The 20477-nt window shown below is 47.3% G+C and overlaps 1 protein-coding gene across 2 annotated transcripts in view; it reads right to left on the bottom strand.

Moving 5' to 3' along the window:
- The window catches only part of PLD3 (phospholipase D family member 3), a 62802-nt gene extending 42325 nt beyond the window's left edge, over positions 1 to 20477 (bottom strand). Inside the window, exons 1-4 of one of the 2 annotated variants that reach the window (XM_075323654.1) lie at positions 20361 to 20477; positions 5934 to 5992; positions 5512 to 5580; positions 4502 to 4656 (exon numbers count right to left, since the gene is read on the bottom strand). In XM_075323654.1, coding sequence (XP_075179769.1) covers positions 4502 to 4656; positions 5512 to 5580; positions 5934 to 5960 — 251 coding nt within the window. In that variant the 5' untranslated portion in view covers positions 5961 to 5992; positions 20361 to 20477. Of the gene's footprint in view, positions 1 to 4501; positions 4657 to 5511; positions 5581 to 5933; positions 5993 to 12984; positions 13079 to 20360 lie in introns of those variants that run through there. The other variant, XM_075323653.1, reaches the window with a different exon arrangement.

Here is a 20477-nt window from a genome sequence, read left to right as displayed (position 1 = left end):
AGGTCTTATTTTTCAGTGAAGCAAGGTGTGTGTGTACATGTGTATATTATATATATATATATATATATATATATATATATACACATATTTTTTTACTTACTATATATATATATATGTAAATAAAAAAATATATATGTGTGTGTGTATATATATATATATATATATATATATATATATATATATATATATATATATATATATATATATATATATATATATATATATATATATAGATATATATTACACATACGTACATACATATACATACAGACATATACACACAGTTTCCCATAAAATAAGACCTACCCTGAAAGTAAGCCCTAGCATGATTTTACAGGATATTTTATTATTATTATTATTATTGTTTATTTATAGAGCACCATTGATTCCATGGTGCTGTACATGAGGGGGTTACATACAGAATACATATACAAGTTACAATAGACAGACTGGTACAGAGGGAAGAGGGCCCTGCCCTTGCGGGCTTACATCCTAAAGGATTTTGGGGAGGAGACAGTAGGTGGGGTGTAGGTGGGGCGGCAGCTCCGCACGGTGGTGGGGCGGCAGCTCCGCACGGTGGTGGGGCGGCAGCTCCGCACGGTGGTGGGGCGGCAGCTCCGCACGGTGGTGGGGCGGCAGTTCCGCACGGTGGTGGGGCGGCAGCTCCGCACGGTGGTGGGGCGGCAGCTCCGCACGGTGGTGGGGCAGTGGCGTCATTGTAGATTATAGGCATTTCTGAACAGATGAGTTTTCAGAGTCCGTTTGAAGTTTGCAAGTGTAGTAGATAGTCTGATGTGTTGAGGCAGTGAGTTCCAGGAGACTGGGGATGCTCGGGAGAAGTCTTGGAGTCGGTTGCATGAGGAGCGAATGAGAGAGGAGGAGAGAAGGAGATCTTGGGAGGACCGGAGGTTACGTTTTGGAGTGTAGCGAGAGATTAGTTCAGAGATATATGGAGGAGACAGATTATGGATAGCTTTGTAGGTCAGGGTTAGTAGTTTGAATTGGATACGATAGACGATTGGGAGCCAGTGGAGGGTCTTGCAGAGAGGAGAAGCGGGGTGGTATTGAGGAGAGAGGTGGATCATTCGGGCAGCAGAGTTAAGGATGGACTGGAGAGGGGCGAGTGTGTTAGCAGGGAGACCACAGAGGAGGATGTTGCAGTAGTCGATGCGGGAGATTATGAGGGCATGCACTAGCATTTTTGTAGATTGGGGATTGAGGAAAGGGCGGATTCTGGAGATATTTTTGAGTTGAAAACGGCAGGAGGTGGTGAGGGATTGGATGTGCGGTATGAAGGACAGGGCAGAGTCAAAGGTCACTCCGAGGCACCGAACTTTGGGTGCTGGGGAGAGCGTGATGTTATTAATTGTAATGGATAGGTCAGGTGGAGAGTGTAGGGGAGATGGAGGAAAGATGATCAGTTCAGTTTTGGCCACGTTAAGCTTTAGAAAGCGAGAGGAAAAGAAGGAAGATATAGCAGATAGGCACTCTGGGATTCTGGACAGCAGAGATGTGACATCTGGACCAGAGAGGTAGATCTGAGTGTCATCGGCATATAGGTGGTACTGAAAGCCATGGGACTTTATGAGTTGTCCCAGGCCAAATGTATAGATAGAAAAAAGTAAGGGTCCCAGGACAGAGCCTTGAGGGACACCAAAAGAGAGAGAACGGGATGAAGAGGTTGTGTGGGAATGGGAGACACTAAAAGTGCGGTTGGAGAGGTATGAAGAGATCCAAGAGAGGGCGAGATCTCTGACACCAAGGGAAGAGAGGATCTGTAGTAGCAGGGAGTGGTCAACAGTGTCAAAGGCTGAGGATAGGTCTAGAAGTAGGAGTACAGAGAAGTGGTTGTTAGCTTTGGCGGTAAGTAAGTCATTTGTGATTTTAGTCAGGGCAGTTTCAGTGGAATGATGTGGACGGAAGCCGGACTGTAGGTTGTCAAAGAGAGAGTTAGAGGAGAGGTGGGAGGAAAGTTCAGCATGGACGTGCTGTTCCAGGAGTTTTGAGGCAAGTGGGAGTAGCGATATGGGTCGATAGCTGGTAGTAGAGGTTGGGTCGAGGGAAGGTTTCTTTAGGATAGGTGTGACTGTTGCATGCTTAAAGGCAGAAGGGAAGGTACCAGTTGTTAGAGATAGGTTGAAGAGATGGGATAAGGCTGGAATAAGGATAGTGGTGAGGTTGGGGAGGAGGTGGGATGGGATGGGGTCAAGTGCGCATGTGGTGAGGTGTGCTTTTGAGAGAAGATGTGCAAGCTCTCCTTCAGTGATGGTGGGGAGGAAGTTTATGGGGGAGGAGCAGTGGTCTGTTATATGAAGGGGTTGTGGTGGTTCAGCAGAAAAGACTTGTCTGGTTTGGTCGATCTTTTCTTTGAAATATGTGGCAAATTCTTCTGCGGAGATGAGGGAGGTTGGAGGGGGCAGCGGTGGGCGAAGGAGGGAGGTAAAAGTGTTAAATAGCTGTTTGGGGTTGTGTGTTAAAGAGGATATGAGGTTTTTGAAGTAATTCTGTTTAGCAGAGGTAAGGGCCAAGCGAAATGTGTGAATTGTATTTTTGAATGTGGTGAAGTCTTCCTGGGAGTGCGTTTTCTTCCAGCGCCGCTCTGCGGCTCTAGACACTTGCCGTAGTTTTTTAGTGAGGCTGTTGTGCCAGGGTTGTCTATTGATTCGTCTTGCTCTGCCGTTCACAAGAGGAGCGACTGAATCAATAGCTGATGTGAGAGTGGCGTTGTAGAAAATGGTGGCACTGTTTGTGTCGTGGAGTGAAGATATGGAGGACAGCGGTAGGATAGAGTCAGAAAGGGTGTGTATGTTGATGTGTGCAAGGTTTCTGCGGGGGTGTGATACGTGCTGGACAGGGGGGGCAGGTGAGGAGGACAGGGCTGAAAAGGTCAGCAGATGGTGGTCAGATAAGGGGAGAGGGGAGGTAGTGAGGTTAGATAGAGAGCAGAGACGGGTGAAGATAAGGTCTAGTGTGTGGCCATCTTTGTGGGTGGCAGAGGCGGACAACTGAGTTAGACCAAAAGATGAGGCGAGGGAGAGGAGTTTGGAGGCTGCTGACTGGCGGGTGTCAGTAGGGATGTTGAAGTCACCCATGATGATAGTGGGGATGTCGGCAGAGAGAAAGTGTAGAAGCCAGGCAGAGAACTGGTCAATAAAGGCAGTGGTTGGGCCCGGGGGTCTGTATATGACGGCCACTTGGAGGTTGGAGGGAGAATAGATGCGGACAGAGTGCACTTCAAAGGAAGGCAGGACAAGGGAGGGTAGAGGTGGCATTGGGGTGAAGCTGCAGTTGTTAGAAAGGAGGAGGCCCACTCCTCCACCCTGTCTATTGCCAGGGCGAGGAGTGTGGGTGAAGTGGAGGCCACCGTAGCACAGCGCAGCAGGGGAGGCAGTGTTGGATGGTGTCAGCCATGTTTCGGTGAGGGCCAGAAAGGATAGACTGCTAGAGGTAAAGAGGTCGTGAATGAAGTGCAGTTTATTACAGACGGAACGGGCATTCCAGAGCGCTCCAGAGAGAGGGGGCTGCGGAGTGGCAGAGAGGGGAATGGATTTTATGTTGGAGAGGTTGCGGTAGTTACTACTAGATGGGGAGCGATAGGGGGGTGATAAAGAGGAGTGTCCCATCTGTGGGGGTCCAGGATTGGGAGATATGTCGCCAGCAGTGAGGAGAAGTAGAGAAAGGGAGAGCAGGTGGGAGAAGGAGAGATATTTGAGGTATGCTTTAAATATAAGCCCTATTTCAAAAATAAGCTCTAGTTAAAGTCAGGGCCAACATTAGGGGGGAGTCAAACTGCACAATGTATCAGGGCCCCCACTCTCTCAGGTACCCCAGCAGTTGCATTCTGAGAGTTAAGATTGGTTAAGATCCTTTGATGAGTTCACAGTCATGTGACCAAAGGTCTGTTAATTGCAGGAGTCTAAAAGAACTGAACAGAAGACCAGCTAGTATGCAGCACTGGCATTAGGGGGAGGTTAGAGCAAACTGGGCAATTTCACAGGGCCCCATTCTCCTAAGGGTCCCTAGTGATTATAGCCTGATGATAAGACTGCTTTAGGACCTTTCTGACATTACGTCATGTGATTAGATTGTCACCAGAAGGTCTCTTAATTGCAGGAGTCTAAAGCTGAAGAGCAGACAGGCTGGTGTGTGTGTGCATTGTGTGTGAGGATAGGCAGAGAGATAGATTTTGGAGAGTTATGTTGATGTTCCGGAATGTGATCACACGATTATATTTGAATACAGGTTGATATTTTTGGTTTTAGAATAAATATAGATTGTTGTTTATGGAAAAAAAAAATAAGACATCCCATGAAAATAAGCACTAGTCCATCTTTCGGAGGAAAAAACATTATAAGATCCTGTCTCATTTTTGGGAAAACACGGTATTAGATAAATAATATATACACACAAACTGCATCATCCTGACCCCAGCTCTGAATGATAAATGTCTTGGTGAAAAAAAAACAAAAAAAAAAGACAAACCCGACATCAGCTGACTCACTTGCAGGGGTCGTTGCAGCTGCCGTCCTGCATGGCGAGAACCTCCATCTTCTCCGTTGAGCTTGAGCAGAACAGTGGGAATAGCAGCAGCTGAGCGGCCATGAGACAGAACAGCACAGTGACCACGGTGGCGATGACCAATGCGCACTGATAGTACTGCAAGAAAAAGAGAAAATATGGTAGTCTACTACTCACCCAAACAAAGTGCCAAAAATATCCTCCAAAAAGGACAGCACCGCATAGAAATTACAAATATGAGGGGACTTTTTTAGCCCATGTTAAGTAACAGAAAGTGGTAAAAAGAAAAAAATCTACAGAAAAAAAAATTGCTGCCTAAGGTGTATGGATCCATTTAACATATGCATCATGAGCTTTCATGCTACATATGATAAATGTACACAGCAAACACCATTCAAATAACAAGTACTCGCAATAAAAAAAGGATAGACTGATGGAGCATCTTCTGTGTACAATGCTGTGGGGACATACACACTCCTGTGGGGACCTACACAGTGCTGTGGGGACATACACAGTGCTGTGGGGACCTACACGATGCTGTGTGGACCTACACGATGCTGTGGGGACCTACACGATGCTGTGGGGACCTATACGGTGCTGTGGGGACATACACGGTGCTGTGGGGACATACACGGTGCTGTGGGGACATACACAGTGCTGTGGGGACATACACAGTGCTGTGGGGACATACACCCATATATACATTTATGTATTAAAATGCAAAATTTTCTACAAAACAAAACAAACAAATCAGCACTTCAAGAGGAAAATAACATTTGCCAAATAAAAATGTCTGCCAAAAGATGACGCGAAGTTCTCAGAAAAGCGGATATAGAGTAGTTCTATAACATCTACAGATTACGGCGAATCTTCACGACACTGCGCATCTGCAGGGAGCAGCCTGAAGACTTTTCGGTTCCATTTACATCACTGGACACAGAGATTTTCCCATTACGAAGCCTCACAAAATTTGAGTTTGGAGGGTATACGTACCCTGCGAGCGCTGCTCTGTAACTGACCCATATAGACAAGATGTTCTTCTGCCTCCTCTGGGGAGGAAATCTGGGTAAAAAGAAAAATGCACACATATCAAACATAAGTACAGGGATATACATTAGATCTAGCATCAATCAATCCAAAAATTCTCACAATCCACCATTTCTTTTGATATATTAATAAAGGGAATTTTATGGAAGGTTTTTGATTTTTTTTTTTAGCCAAACATCTCATAATTTTCTGCGTCTTCTGGGATTTTAGTGTGATGGACCTGTCCCTATAATATGCTGCAATTAAAGAGGGGGCAACATATTCGGGGGGGAGATTCTCTGCGTTTTATGTAGGAAAATGCACCCAAAAAAAACACAAATGGAGGTTTTTGTGAAGCTGCAATTGGTAAAAATATCCCAAGTACTCACTGGCTTGTAGACAACTTTTGGTTTCATGGTTGACCCGGTTATGGAAAGTCACAAAAGTCCTGATGAAAAAGAAAAGCATGAATTTCACATTACTTGAAGGTCCCCAGCAGTAGAGTCTATGAGATATAGGACCAGGTCCAGGGAGTGCGGTGTGACGAGTATCTGGCTTACTAATAGATCATCTATTATTTCATATCAACCAAATATGAGGCCAATAATTCTTCTGGCAGCTCCTGACCACGAGCCAGCCGCCCGTCCCTCGCTGATTTGCTTTGTTTTCAGTGCTGGGGCTTTATGGTCAACCCCACGGATTGCAGAAGTTAGGGTCAGGCTGTGTAATCAAGTTTGAGACAGGAGACCGGCATGTGACTGCACAACGTGATTCACCAGATTATTTTTTGCTGATCTTCAAACTTTTCAGTAACATTCAGCAAGATCTGGAATCTAATGTCCGGCAAAAAGTTCTGACGAGGGCAGCCATCACGTCCCAGAGAAGACGGGCGGCTTTCAATTGAAGGATTGTAAATGCATGAAACTGTTCTACACCAAGTGCAAAGATTCAGAGAGATGCCATAGACCATCATCAAATGGACCGTGGTCACGGCTGAGTGGCTCTTTGGTGCCCCTTGTATGTACCAAACACATGATCTACCCTGTCCAGGTACTCAACATGTGGCACGTGTCAGATCTAAAGTGGGCACTACCCCCAGTGTGATGCTTTTAATAAGTTTCATGATCAATTCATGATCGTTCTTAGATGTAATAGCAATAGTTATGAGCGAGCACTACCATGCTCGGGTGCTCTGTACTCGTAACTAGTGATGAGCAGACACTACCATGCTCGGGTGCTCTGTACTCGTAACTAGTGATGAGCAGGCACTACCATGCTCGGGTGCTCTGTACTCGTAACTAGTGATGAGCAGGCACTACCATGCTCGGGTGCTCTGTACTCGTAACTAGTGATGAGCGGGCACTACCATGCTCGGGTGCTCAGTACCCGTAACTAGTGATGAGCGGGCACTACCATGCTCAGGTGCTCAGTACTCGTAACTAGTGGTGGACAGAACATTTTCTGCCGAGAAGACTGTATGACGTGATGGATGGAAGCTGCTACCAGACACCTACGATAGCAGCTTCTCTGCTCTGAGAACAATAGGATCAGGCATATTGAAATCCAACTGCCCAATCCTTCTCGCAGCTAATATCTGGGGAAAAGTCAGAGGCTCCCCCTGCTGAGATTACTGGTGATGTTTATGGATGTAGTAGGACTTCTACATTTGCAGACTGCATATTCGGATCATGATGGTGAAGAACTCCCCGCACAGATAACACTCAGGACTTGCTGCATTCGGTCACTTTTCAGGCTATAGATCAACTCAAACCACATGACGAGAATTGCAACCAGTTTCCCATCACATGCTGCGTCTGTGGTTTCCATACTGTGAGGCGGCGCAGCCGGATACTGACCTACATTGTATAGCGGTGATTCATGTGGGTGAGGTGTGTGACAGGTTTCAGGTAGGCCAAGGATAATGCAGGACTGCCCTGAATAACTAAATAATTCATGGCATAAGCTCAGACACGGGGACATTTTTTTTTCTCTTTTGCACGTGTGGATTACACTTTTTGCAAGGAGGAAAAGTGCAGCAATTCCCATACATACAAGGCAGATGTGGAGTTCAAAAAACAACAAAAAAAAACAATTCTGCAATGTCAGAATATGGGCTAATGAGGAGTCTAGGGGGAAAACAAATGGTCATCTCACCTGTCCGACCTCTGGGACCTGCAGCATGGGGGAGGGGGCAGTGTACATGCCTGACCCTCGCTCCATTCATTCCCTATGGGGCTGCTCTGTGTACATGCCTGACCCTCGCTCCATTCATTCCCTATGGGGCTGCTCTGTGTACATGCCTGACCCTCGCTCCATTCATTCTCTATGGGGCTGCTCTGCATACATGCCTGACCCTCGCTCCATTCATTCCCTATGGGGCTGCTCTGCGTACATGCCTGACCCTCGCTCCATTCATTCCCTATGGGGCTGCTCTGCATACATGCCTGACCCTCGCTCCATTCATTCCCTATGGGGCTGCTCTGCGTACATGCCTGACCCTCGCTCCATTCATTCCCTATGGGGCTGCTCTGCGTACATGCCTGACCCTCGCTCCATTCATTCCCTATGGGGCTGCTCTGTATACATGCCTGACCCTCGCTCCATTCATTCCCTATGGGGCTGCTCTGCATACATGCCTGACCCTCGCTCCATTCATTCCCTATGGGGCTGCTCTGCATACATGCCTGACCCTCGCTCCATTCATTCCCTATGGGGCTGCTCTGCATACATGCCTGACCCTCGCTCCATTCATTCCCTATGGGGCTGCTCTGCGTACATGCCTGACCCTCGCTCCATTCATTCCCTATGGGGCTGCTCTGTGTACATGCCTGACCCTCGCTCCATTCATTCCCTATGGGGCTGCTCTGTGTACATGCCTGACCCTCGCTCCATTCATTCCCTATGGGGCTGCTCTGCGTACATGCCTGACCCTCGCTCCATTCATTCCCTATGGGGCTGCTCTGCGTACATGCCTGACCCTCGCTCCATTCATTCCCTATGGGGCTGCTCTGTATACATGCCTGACCCTCGCTCCATTCATTCCCTATGGGGCTGCTCTGCATACATGCCTGACCCTCGCTCCATTCATTCCCTATGGGGCTGCTCTGCATACATGCCTGACCCTCGCTCCATTCATTCCCTATGGGGCTGCTCTGCATACATGCCTGACCCTCGCTCCATTCATTCCCTATGGGGCTGCTCTGCGTACATGCCTGACCCTCGCTCCATTCATTCCCTATGGGGCTGCTCTGTGTACATGCCTGACCCTCGCTCCATTCATTCCCTATGGGGCTGCTCTGCGTACATGCCTGACCCTCGCTCCATTCATTCCCTATGGGGCTGCTCTGCGTACATGCCTGACCCTCGCTCCATTCATTCCCTATGGGGCTGCTCTGCATACATGCCTGACCCTCGCTCCATTCATTCCCTATGGGGCTGCTCTGTGTACATGCCTGACCCTCGCTCCATTCATTCTCTATGGGGCTGCTCTGCATACATGCCTGACCCTCGCTCCATTCATTCCCTATGGGGCTGCTCTGCGTACATGCCTGACCCTCGCTCCATTCATTCCCTATGGGGCTGCTCTGCATACATGCCTGACCCTCGCTCCATTCATTCCCTATGGGGCTGCTCTGCGTACATGCCTGACCCTCGCTCCATTCATTCCCTATGGGGCTGCTCTGCGTACATGCCTGACCCTCGCTCCATTCATTCCCTATGGGGCTGCTCTGTATACATGCCTGACCCTCGCTCCATTCATTCCCTATGGGGCTGCTCTGCATACATGCCTGACCCTCGCTCCATTCATTCCCTATGGGGCTGCTCTGCATACATGCCTGACCCTCGCTCCATTCATTCCCTATGGGGCTGCTCTGCATACATGCCTGACCCTCGCTCCATTCATTCCCTATGGGGCTGCTCTGCGTACATGCCTGACCCTCGCTCCATTCATTCCCTATGGGGCTGCTCTGTGTACATGCCTGACCCTCGCTCCATTCATTCCCTATGGGGCTGCTCTGTGTACATGCCTGACCCTCGCTCCATTCATTCCCTATGGGGCTGCTCTGTGTACATGCCTGACCCTCGCTCCATTCATTCCCTATGGGGCTGCTCTGCATACATGCCTGACCCTCGCTCCATTCATTCCCTATGGGGCTGCTCTGTGTACATGCCTGACCCTCGCTCCATTCATTCCCTATGGGGCTGCTCTGTGTACATGCCTGACCCTCGCTCCATTCATTCCCTATGGGGCTGCTCTGTGTACATGCCTGACCCTCGCTCCATTCATTCCCTATGGGGCTGCTCTGTGTACATGCCTGACCCTCGCTCCATTCATTCCCTATGGGGCTGCTCTGCGTACATGCCTGACCCTCGCTCCATTCATTCCCTATGGGGCTGCTCTGTGTACATGCCTGACCCTCGCTCCATTCATTCCCTATGGGGCTGCTCTGTATACATGCCTGACCCTCGCTCCATTCATTCCCTATGGGGCTGCTCTGTATACATGCCTGACCCTCGCTCCATTCATTCCCTATGGGGCTGTTATCCCCTACCCTGTGGATAGGGGGCCCCATTATCCTCTACCCTGTGGATAGGGGGCCCCATTATCCTCTACCCTGTGCATAGGGGGCCCCATTATCCTCTACCCTGTGCATAGGGGCCACTTGTTTTCACCGGAGAACCCTCTGAGTGTAACTCGTCCATTTCTACAGAACATGCTGGTACTGGATAATGGGCAGCTACCTGGTGACATAGCCGTCTACTCACAGAAGGCAGTCATTATGGCTTCTCCGCCAATAAGTTTGGCAATCCAGCCTATAAATTCATTGGCATCGCTACTGGGCGTATTCAAACCTTGGTTTTTTTTAATTATTATTTACACCAATTATGCGAGTAATTATACCTTAGACCAGTTTCACACTTCCAACATGCAAGGCCCAAGTACACACTGTGATGTCCGGACCGGTCGTGGATCTCCTCTCCAGGACGCAGCCGCCTCATAAATGCCTATGGTCAGGAGACGTACGGCCGACCCATATTGTGGTCCATACTCCGCCCATGAAGGTCGGGTGTGTAGGGACTGTACGGCCCGGCTGATACATGTGGCCATGCCATCTCCTAATTCTTCCCTTCTTCTACAGAAGAACATATACCTGTAACTTATTAAACCCCGGGAATCTGTCACCAGGTCTTTGCCCCCTAATCTGAGAGCAGTATAATGTAGAGACAGAGACGATTCCAGCAATGTGTCACTTACTGAGCTGCTTAGTGTAGTTTTGATAAAATCAGTTTAATCAGCAGTAGATTATCATTACAGGACTACTTGGCATGCTGCAGGTAGTCCAGCAGATTCATGAGCTCTATATAACTGCAGCAGAGAAAACACTGATTTCATCAAAATGATAGCAAACAGCTCAGTAAGTGACACATTGCTGGAATCAGGGTCTCTGTCTCTACAATATGCTGCTCTCAGATGGGGGAGCAGAAAACCTGGTCACAGCAGCGTTCCAGAAGTCAGTGATGCTTAAAGGGAATCTGTCACCAGGTTTTTGCCCCCTAATCTGAGAGCAGCATAACATAGGGGCAGAGATCCTGATTCCAGCGATGTGTCACTTACTTGGCTTCTTAAGGCCACTTTACACACAGAGATAAATCTGTGGTTGCAGTGAAATTGTGGACAATCAGTGCCAGGTTTGTGGCTGTGTACAAATGGAACAATATGTCCATGATTTCACTGCATCCACAGATCTGCCAAAGATTTATCTCTGTGTGTAAAGTGGCCTTTAGTGTAGTTTTGATAAAATCACAGTTTAATCAGCAGTAGATTATTATTACGGGACTAGTTTGTGTGCTGCAGGTAGTCCAGCATATTCATGAGCTCTGTATAACTGCTAGATCTGCAGCAGAGAAAACAGTGATTTTATCAAAATGACAGCAAACAGCTTAGTAAGTGACACATCGCTGGAATCAGGGGCTCTGTCTCTACATTATGCTGCTCTCAAATGGAGGAGCAAAAACCTGGTGACAGATTCCCTTTAACCTTGGCCGGGTTGTTCGATCCATGGTGAGGGCAGCCCATTTATCTAAGGAAATCCTGACAACAGCAGAAAATGGGCCTCTATTTTAAATATTGCTGGATTTGCTGCTTGTTCTCATCACTTATTATGGGGATCCTGCCCCATTTTTTTTTCCATGAAGAACCCTCCTTATTAGGACTCTTCACCTTTCTTCTAAGGGCCATTTATAAATAAGCACAGGTACAAGGTGTTTACCAAGGACATACAAGCCGTGCTGCCATATCGTCACACCTCCGGCTCACAGACGTGTGCACATTGTATTGTGCAACCTCCGACTGCACAATCAGCCTCTGATATCTCTTATTATATGTCGGTATCATAGGAGCCGCAACTAGAGGCTATGGGGGGGACTAGAGGTCCTGTAATACTGAAGAATATTCCAATACATCACCTGATAACAGGGAACAATAGATTGTTTTGTTTTCAGACCAGAGACATTTGCAGCAGTTTTGCATTACGGAATCAAATGCAATGTAAAGACCAAACAAAATATCTAATGATCCTGGACACAGATTCATCATTTGCATTTATTTTATTCTTTTTTTAAGTAATATTTTTGGAAGAATATGACTCCAATTATTATTTTCTGCTGTATTTGTACCTTTAAATTGTTACATTTTAACCCCCCCCATACCCATTAGACTCACATCGGCCGGACCTGTAGCTGAGCAGACAAGCTTCAGAGCAGCGCTTACAAACTCTATAGCAGAGAACTTGTAAGGGCTGAGTGACTGGAATCCTTGGCAACAATATGTAAACACAGTAGAATTTAAAATATCCTTTTTTTGTGAACGGAGAGGATATTTACTAAGGAGTAAATTGCACGGTTGTTTATTACAAGCTTTGCAGTGTTACTTGGTAGTGAATTTGGGAATAACCCTTTAATCTAAAGGAAAAAAACAGTCCAACTTGTATCCATTGAAGCAATTTGGGAATAAACCGTTCATCCAAAAGGAAAACAATCCAAAATGTATCCAAACTTGCAAAGTGCAAACTTTTTTTGTGACCTCATTGTATATAAACTATATGTTCACGAAAACCCACATATCTGTATCTCACTTTCCATACCGTACATGATGAGCTTTACGTCTCCGTGGTACTGGTTGTTACTTTGTGGTTATAATGGTCACCACTAAGTATTTCTTTAGTTTCCCCATCTGTACATCTCGCACAGAATATAGAGAACACAGGGTCCTATATATATGTAAGGACTGAGGCTCAGAAAGAAAGGGGTGACAGAACAATAGTAGGAAGCAGCGACAGGCAGCAACACAGGAGAGGGGCAGACATGACGGACCCCCATGTGTAATCATACAACTGTTACAAAGTAGCAGAGAAGCCAGTAACAAAGCCCACAACCTACCCAGAGCTCAGCAGGCTGCGTCCTCATCCACGGGCAGCTGTGGAGTACACAAAGCAGCTGCCCAGGCAGGCCCAGTGTACAGGGGGCCGGGTGTACAGGGGGCCGGGCAGGACGGCCAGGAGGGGCCTGGGAGCTGTGGTTTCCTGGTGTAGGAGTGGTTATGGCTGCAGAGAAGTCACTTCGGTTCATGCAATTTCCTTTACATTTCTGCGTCTCAACCTCACGTTTCTATATTTTTAATCGCCACCTTCCAAGAACCTTTAAGCTATGTGCACACGCTGCGGATTTGCCGCAGAAAATGCGTCTAACATTGCTGCAGTCATTCCCCAGCAAAACCTATGGGTATAAAAAAAAAAAATGCTGTGCGCACTCTGCGTTTTTTAATACCTGTGGATTTACCCGCGGAATTTCCGCTGCGGAATTAATGAGCATGTCACTTCTTTTCCGCAGGTATCTGCGGTTTTTGCCATAGATAATGGTTAAAAACCCGCAGGGATCAACCCGTGGGAAAACCGCAGCAAAACCGCATGCTTATTTAGATGCGGTTTTGGCTCGTTTTTTTTACCGTAGGTGCAGGATTGTTTCAGAGGGTCCGGGTTTTCCTTAAGAAAAAGTCAATTTCTAGTGCACACATGGCCTAAGGCTATGTGCGCACTGGAAAATGAAATTTTCTCAAGAAAATTCCGCAGGCATTGAAAGATTACCGCACCTGCGGTAAAAAAAACGCGGCAAACCGCACCCGAAATCCGCATGCGGTTTGCCGCGGTATTGCTGCGTGCGGGTTGGTACATGTGTTTTATTGCATTCAATGCAATAAAGCACATTGAAAAGAAAAAAAAAAAATTCCTTCTGTGATAGATAGATAAATAAATAGACAGATAGAGGGATAGATGGATAGATAGAGGGATAGATAGAGGGATAGATAGAGGGATAGATAGAGGGATAGATAGAGGGATAGATAGATAGATAGAGGGATAGATAGAGGGATAGATAGAGGGATAGATAGAGGGATAGATAGAGGGATAGATAGAGGGATAGATAGAGGGATAGATAGAGGGATAGATAGAGGGATAGATAGAGGACAGATCGCTGCATTTCTCACGGTCGGTAATGAGTTCACATTACCGGCCGTGGGAATTGCCCTGTGGTTACCTCTGCTGTCTCGCTGCGAGGCTACATTCAGCGCTGTGACAGTGTCAGTCGTGGCTGGATGTAAGCAGCGCAGGAGGTGTGGATTACGTCGGAGCTTTGTTTTGGGAGGGGTTAATAAACGGGTGAATGAGGCTTTTTTGTGTTTTATGTAAAATAAAGGATTTTTCGGTGTGTTTTTTCACTTTACTTACGGGTTGATCATGTCAGCTGTCTCATAGACGCTGCCATGATCAAGCCTGGAGTTAATGGCGGTGATCCGCCACCATTAACTCCTTATTACCTGGATCGCCACCGCATCACGGCATCTAGAAGAGCTGGGGACACTCCGGGACTGCCGCATAATGCATGCGACAGTCCCGGGGCAGCTGCGGCTGATATTCTCGGCTGCGGGAAACATTACCCCTGCCCCTCGCCCTCCCCAGCCTGAGAATACCGGGCCGCCGCTGTGTGCTTACCTCGGCTGGACGGTAAATATACAGCGGAGCACACGTGTTTTTTTTCTATATTTCCGTTTGCTTTCTATGTGTGTGTTCCGTGTGACGTGTGTGTGTGTGTGTGTGTGTGTGTTACTCTCTGCTCCGCTTCCTCTTCTTCTCATAATGACATCACTTCCCTGCAAACCGCAGGCAAGCGATGTACATTACCGGAGGTAAACCGCGAAATACCGCAGGGAATAACGCAGGAAAACGCAGTGAACCGCACAGAATTTGCTGCCTGCGTTATTCCCTGCGGGATTTCACGATTACATGGCAGTCAATGGAGTGAAATCCCGCAGCGACGTGCAGAAAAAAAATTGACATGCAATTGTTTTTGCTGCGGGAATCCTGCAGCAAAACATGCAGCTGTCAAATTCCGCCTAGTGCGCACAGGATTTTTTTCCCCCATAGGTTTTGCTGGTGATTCACTGCAGAGATGTTATGAACATTTTCTGCAGCGAAACATGCAGCAAATCCGCGGAAAATCCGTGGCAAAAAACGGCAAGTGCGCACAGGGCCTAAAGGGGTTTTCTCATCTCTAAGATCCGATCCCAAAATGTACTAAGTGTAATAATAATAATATTAGCAAACATTTCCAATTATACATGTATAGTTCTCCTGATATAGCAATGTCTCTTACCTCATGTACAGGGCATTACAGCTTAGGTACATGGTTATGACCACGAGCAACTGTCACTATATGCGTGGATGTAACCATGGATACCTGAGTTGCAATGCCCTGCACATGAGGTAAGAGACATGGCTATATCAGGAGAACTATACTACATTTCTAATTGGAGGTATTTGCTAATATTATTATTGTTCTTATTATGGCTACTACATATTGGGTTAGGATCTTGGGAATAACCCTTTAACCTTTTATATTCTGTTGACGTAGCCGTATAAGGCTGTGTGCGCACGCTGCATCTTTTTATCCTGTGGTCACAGAAAAGGCAGCTTGTGCCCCAAAAACGCATGACGTTTTGCAGCATTGTTGTTAATGCATTCTTTTAAAGGAGAAACAAAATATGATAGGATAGTATAATTGATAGCTTATCTAGAATGGATATAGATAGATAGAGATAGGATAGATACATAGAGGGATAAATAGATATGGGGTAGATAGATAGATAAAAAAAAAAAAATAATAATAATAACTGGCCAAGCTATCTATCTAGGTAAAAAAAAAACTGACATGAGGTCTCCCCCCCATTTTTCATATCTAGCACAGGAACAGCAGCAACTGCAGGCTGCAATCTTCAGCTGTCTGTTGTACCTTATTATGTAGGAACTCCGGCACACTAACTATTACCCATAGAGACTCGGAAAAACAGAAGAATGCAATGGTTGATGTCAAAATCCTTTTCTTTTTATTTTGTGAGTGAAGAAAACGTGCAAATTGTGCTGTAGAAAAGTCTGCCAGATAACGTTTCGGCCTATTGGCCTTCTTCAGGTCGGACAGGCTTAAGAATAACAGGAGACGGAGTGGATAGGTGTATGCAGGACACTGTTGCGACCATATGTTGGATTACTGTGCGAGTCAGAATATGCAGGATGACAGGTTTCGGGTTGCACTGTGGGTAGCGGGTGATACTGTCATAAGAGAACGCATCCAATCCAGTATTCCTATGCACACGTCAGTGTGGTGGTTCAAGAACATACAGAGAGGGTCTCATCAGAGTCAATGTCAATGGTGAGACTCCACTGGTTTTAATCTGGATGAGGGTCCATAGGATATAATGGTAGGAGTCCAAGTATCATGAGCCTATGTAGTTATGGAGGTGAACCGCACGTCCTGTAATCTATGGACCCTCATACACGTCCTCTACACGTCTGTTGTACCTTGGCTGGTTCTGAAAAATAGAGGGGATCCCCACGCCTTTTTTTTTTTTTTTTAATTACCGTACATTAAAAAAAAAATTACGTGTTATCCCATTTTTCTAAAACCAGCCAATGTACAGCAGACAACTGGGGGCTGATATTATTAGGGTGGGAAGGCCCATGGCTATTTAGCTCTTTCCAGCCTAACAATAGCAGCCCGCAGACGCCCTAGAAGTGGCGCATCCACCATTAAGGCTATGTGCGCACGTGTGCGTAATTCATGCAGTTAAGCTGCGCTTTGTAGCGTAGCGTAACTGCATGCGTCCTGCGTCCCCTGCACAGTCTATGGAGATTGTGTAGGGGCCGTGCGCACATGGCATCTTAAGAGCGCAGCAGCTCCCGCTCTGTCTATGGCAGGAGCTGCAGGCAGAGCGCATGGAATCGGCTTTTTTTTTATTTTTCTCTACGGACATTTTCTGCAGCGATTTGAAGCGCACATGTGCTCTTCAGATCGCTGCAGAAAATTCTGAAGTGACTGTACGCAACGTGCGCACAAAGGGTGGAAACACATCTATGCGAGTAAAATCGGTCCGACTGGGCTGAAAAAAACTCGGCTGATTTTAGTTCACGTTAGGTGCGAGTGCAACGCAAGTGCGATGCTATTTCTGAATAAATTAATGATTTTACTAGCGTGTGTAATGCGTATTTTTTACTATGTCATCTGCCATTCAGCGCTGCTACATGGCCGCTGACAGCAGACACAGACAGCCATGTAGCAGAGCTGAATGGCAGATGACAGCAGACACAGACAGAGCCGCACGATCAGAATGAACTCGGGTGAACTTAACCCGACTTCATTGTCATGCTGCGGCTCTGTCTGTGTCGCGTCCTGATTAGCGGTCACCTGTGAAGGACTCACCGGTGACCGCTAATCCCCCGAGTGACTGAAGTTAGCAGCCCTCTCTCATACTCACCGATCCCCAGCGCTGCGCTGCACGGCGTTCACACTGCTCCGGCGGCTTTTACTATTTTGAAAAAGCCGGCCACTCATTAAACCAGGGGTCTCAAACACGCGGCCCGCGGGCCGCATGCGGCCCCTGAGGCTGCTTGTTGCGGCCCGCAGACCCCGTGACAAATCGCTGCTCTATGCTGAGGGTCGGCGCCGGCAGGAACTTGCATTTGAATCCATCTGCGGTGCCGCGCAAGGAGCTGTCAGTTCTATCCCAGTTGCTGCTGCTGCCTGCCAATCAGATGCAAGGAGGTGACGTCATACAGCGACGTCACTTCCTTGCATCTGATTGGCAGGCAGCAGCCATTGGTCCAGACACAGCTCCTCTGCGCAGCACCGCAAATGGATTCAAATGCAGTGAAGTTCCTGCCGGCGCCGACCCTCAGCACAGAGCCGCGATCATCACGGGCCGCGACAAGCAGGTAAGGTACGTGCTGAAGATCAGGACCCGCTGCGTGCTGGACACAGCGCGTCCTGATCGGCGGGGCCGCAAGTCTACTCCTTAGGAGACCGCAGCTGCCCGTGCCCGTGATCAGGGGTTCGGGCCGCTGCGGTCTCCTCGCTGTGCTCTGCCTAGGAAGGACGCTTCAGACGCCGCAGCATAAATTCACATGCTGCGGCCTCTGGAAGCCACACCGCAGTTCCGTTTTCACTGCGGGCCGTACACGCACAGTGGGCATGGGATTTTTAGAAATCCCATGCCCACTGTGCTTTTACCATACATAGCAGGGTTTTGGACGCAGCTGAAGCATGCTACATCCAAAACTCTGCAAGTACTGATCGTGGGCACACAGGGAACGGAGGAAAGGTGAGGAGATTTTTTTTTTTTTGTTTGCGTATTACTAAAGGATGGGCAGAATACTACAGGGCTGGCCACAATACTACAGGGCTGGCCACAATACTACAGGGCTGGCCACAATACTACAGGGACGGGCAGAATACTACAGGGCTGGCCACAATACTACAGGGCTGGCCACAATACTACAGGGCTGGCCACAATACTACAGGGCTGGCCACAATACTACAGGGACGGCCACAATACTACAGGGACGGGCAGAATACTACAGGGCTGGCCACAATACTACAGGGCTGGCCACAATACTACAGGGCTGGCCACAATACTACAGGGCTGGCCACAATACTACAGGGCTGGCCACAATACTACAGGGATGGGCAGAATACTACAGGGATGGGCAGAATACTACAGGGATGGGCAGAATACTACAGGGATGGGCAGAATACTACAGGGATGGCCACAATACTACAGGGATGGGCACAATACTACAGGGATGGCCACAATACTACAGGGATGGCCACAATACTACGGTAATTGGCAGAATACTACAGAGCACAATACTACAAGGATGAGCACAATACTACAAGGATTGGAACAATATTACTGGGCACAATACTACATGGCACAAGGATGGGCACTATACTACTGGGCACAATACCACAAGGATGAGCACCTTACTACAGGGCACACGGATGGGCACATTACTACAAGATTTTGGCTAAGATTACTATATGATGTTGCTAATTGTAAAACAATTACAAGAAGGTGATAAAATGTAAAAAAAAAAAAAAATCCTAAAGCATGACTTTTTTTATTTACATTAAAAATGCTTTTCTGTATATAAACTTAACAAAAAAAGTACACGTTTGTTATAATAAACAAGCGAAAAATGTTTACAAAAGTGATCCAAGATGTATAGAAAAAAAAACATGGATTCATTAAAAATGTTCACTTTGTCCTGCAAATAATGCGGCCCCCCTCATTTTTTTTTTTCTATATGCGGCCCATACACCCAGCTGAGTTTGAGACCCCTGCATTAAACAATAAATCCTAGATTAAGATTGTGTGTGTTTATTTACTGTAACTTACAGATTAATCATGGAGGGTGTCTCATAGACGCCTGACATGATTAATCTAGGATTTAGTGGCAGCTATGGGCTGCCATTAACTCCTTATTACCCCGATTTGCCAACGCACCAGGGCAAATCGGGAAGAGCCGGGTACAGTCCCAGAACTGTCGCATATAATGTATGCGGCAATTCTGGGCGGCTGCTGGCTGATATTGTTAGGCTGGGGGGCTCCCCATAACGTGGAGCTCCCCATCCTGAGAATACCAGCCTTCAGCCGTATGGCTTTATCTGGCTGGTATTAAAATTGGGGGGGACTGCACGCCATTTTTTTAAATTATTTATTTATTTCACTGCACAGTATAGACACGCCCACCTGCTGCTGTGATTGGGTGCAGTGAGACACCTGTCACTCAGCGTGGGGGCGTGTCTCACTGCAACCAATCATAGGCGCCTGTGGGCGGGTAAAGCAGGGAATACGAGATTGTTTAATGAGCGGCCGGCTTTTTCAAAATAGTAAAAGCCGCCGCAGCAGTGTGAATGCCGTGCAGCGCAGCGCCGGGGATCGGTGAGTATGAGAGAGGAGGGGAAAATGACCGACAGACTGTGAGAGAGGGACAGAGATAGTGACGGACCGACAGAGAGAGAATAGAGACCGAGAGGGAGAGACCGACTGACAGAGAATAGTGATTGACAGACATTGTGAGACATCGCTCGTTTCCAGTGTTTTAGGAAACCTGCGCGAAATGTATTTAGAAAATCGGATGTCACTAGGATGGTGTGAGTGCCGTCCCGTGACATCCGATTTTTTACACACTCCCATAGACTTGCATTGGAGAGACTCGCAGTAGAAACTCGCAAAAAAGAAGCATGCTGCGATTTTTTTCTCGGTCCGATTTGGAGTGAGAAAAAAAAAAAAAATTGCAGATGAGAGCTGAATCATTCACTAACATGTGTCCGATTCCAATGCGAGATTTTCTCACATTGCTCTACTGCGAGAAACTCGCAAGTGAGAAGCAGCCCATAGCCTAACAATAGGTTATATCACAGCTCACCTCTTCTCCCACCCGTTCTAACGACTTTTGCCCCAATCAGAGAATCTTCTTTACATTCTTCAATGTATCTAAGTAGGGTGTGGAGTCAGACTTTTGATGATGTCCACGTGGAACAAG

This window comes from Anomaloglossus baeobatrachus, chromosome 9, assembly GCF_048569485.1.
Source record: "Anomaloglossus baeobatrachus isolate aAnoBae1 chromosome 9, aAnoBae1.hap1, whole genome shotgun sequence".
Lineage (NCBI taxonomy): Eukaryota > Metazoa > Chordata > Amphibia > Anura > Aromobatidae > Anomaloglossus > Anomaloglossus baeobatrachus.
The sequence above is the reverse complement of the archived record's forward strand: the minus strand, read 5'-3'. Positions and strand labels throughout refer to the sequence as shown.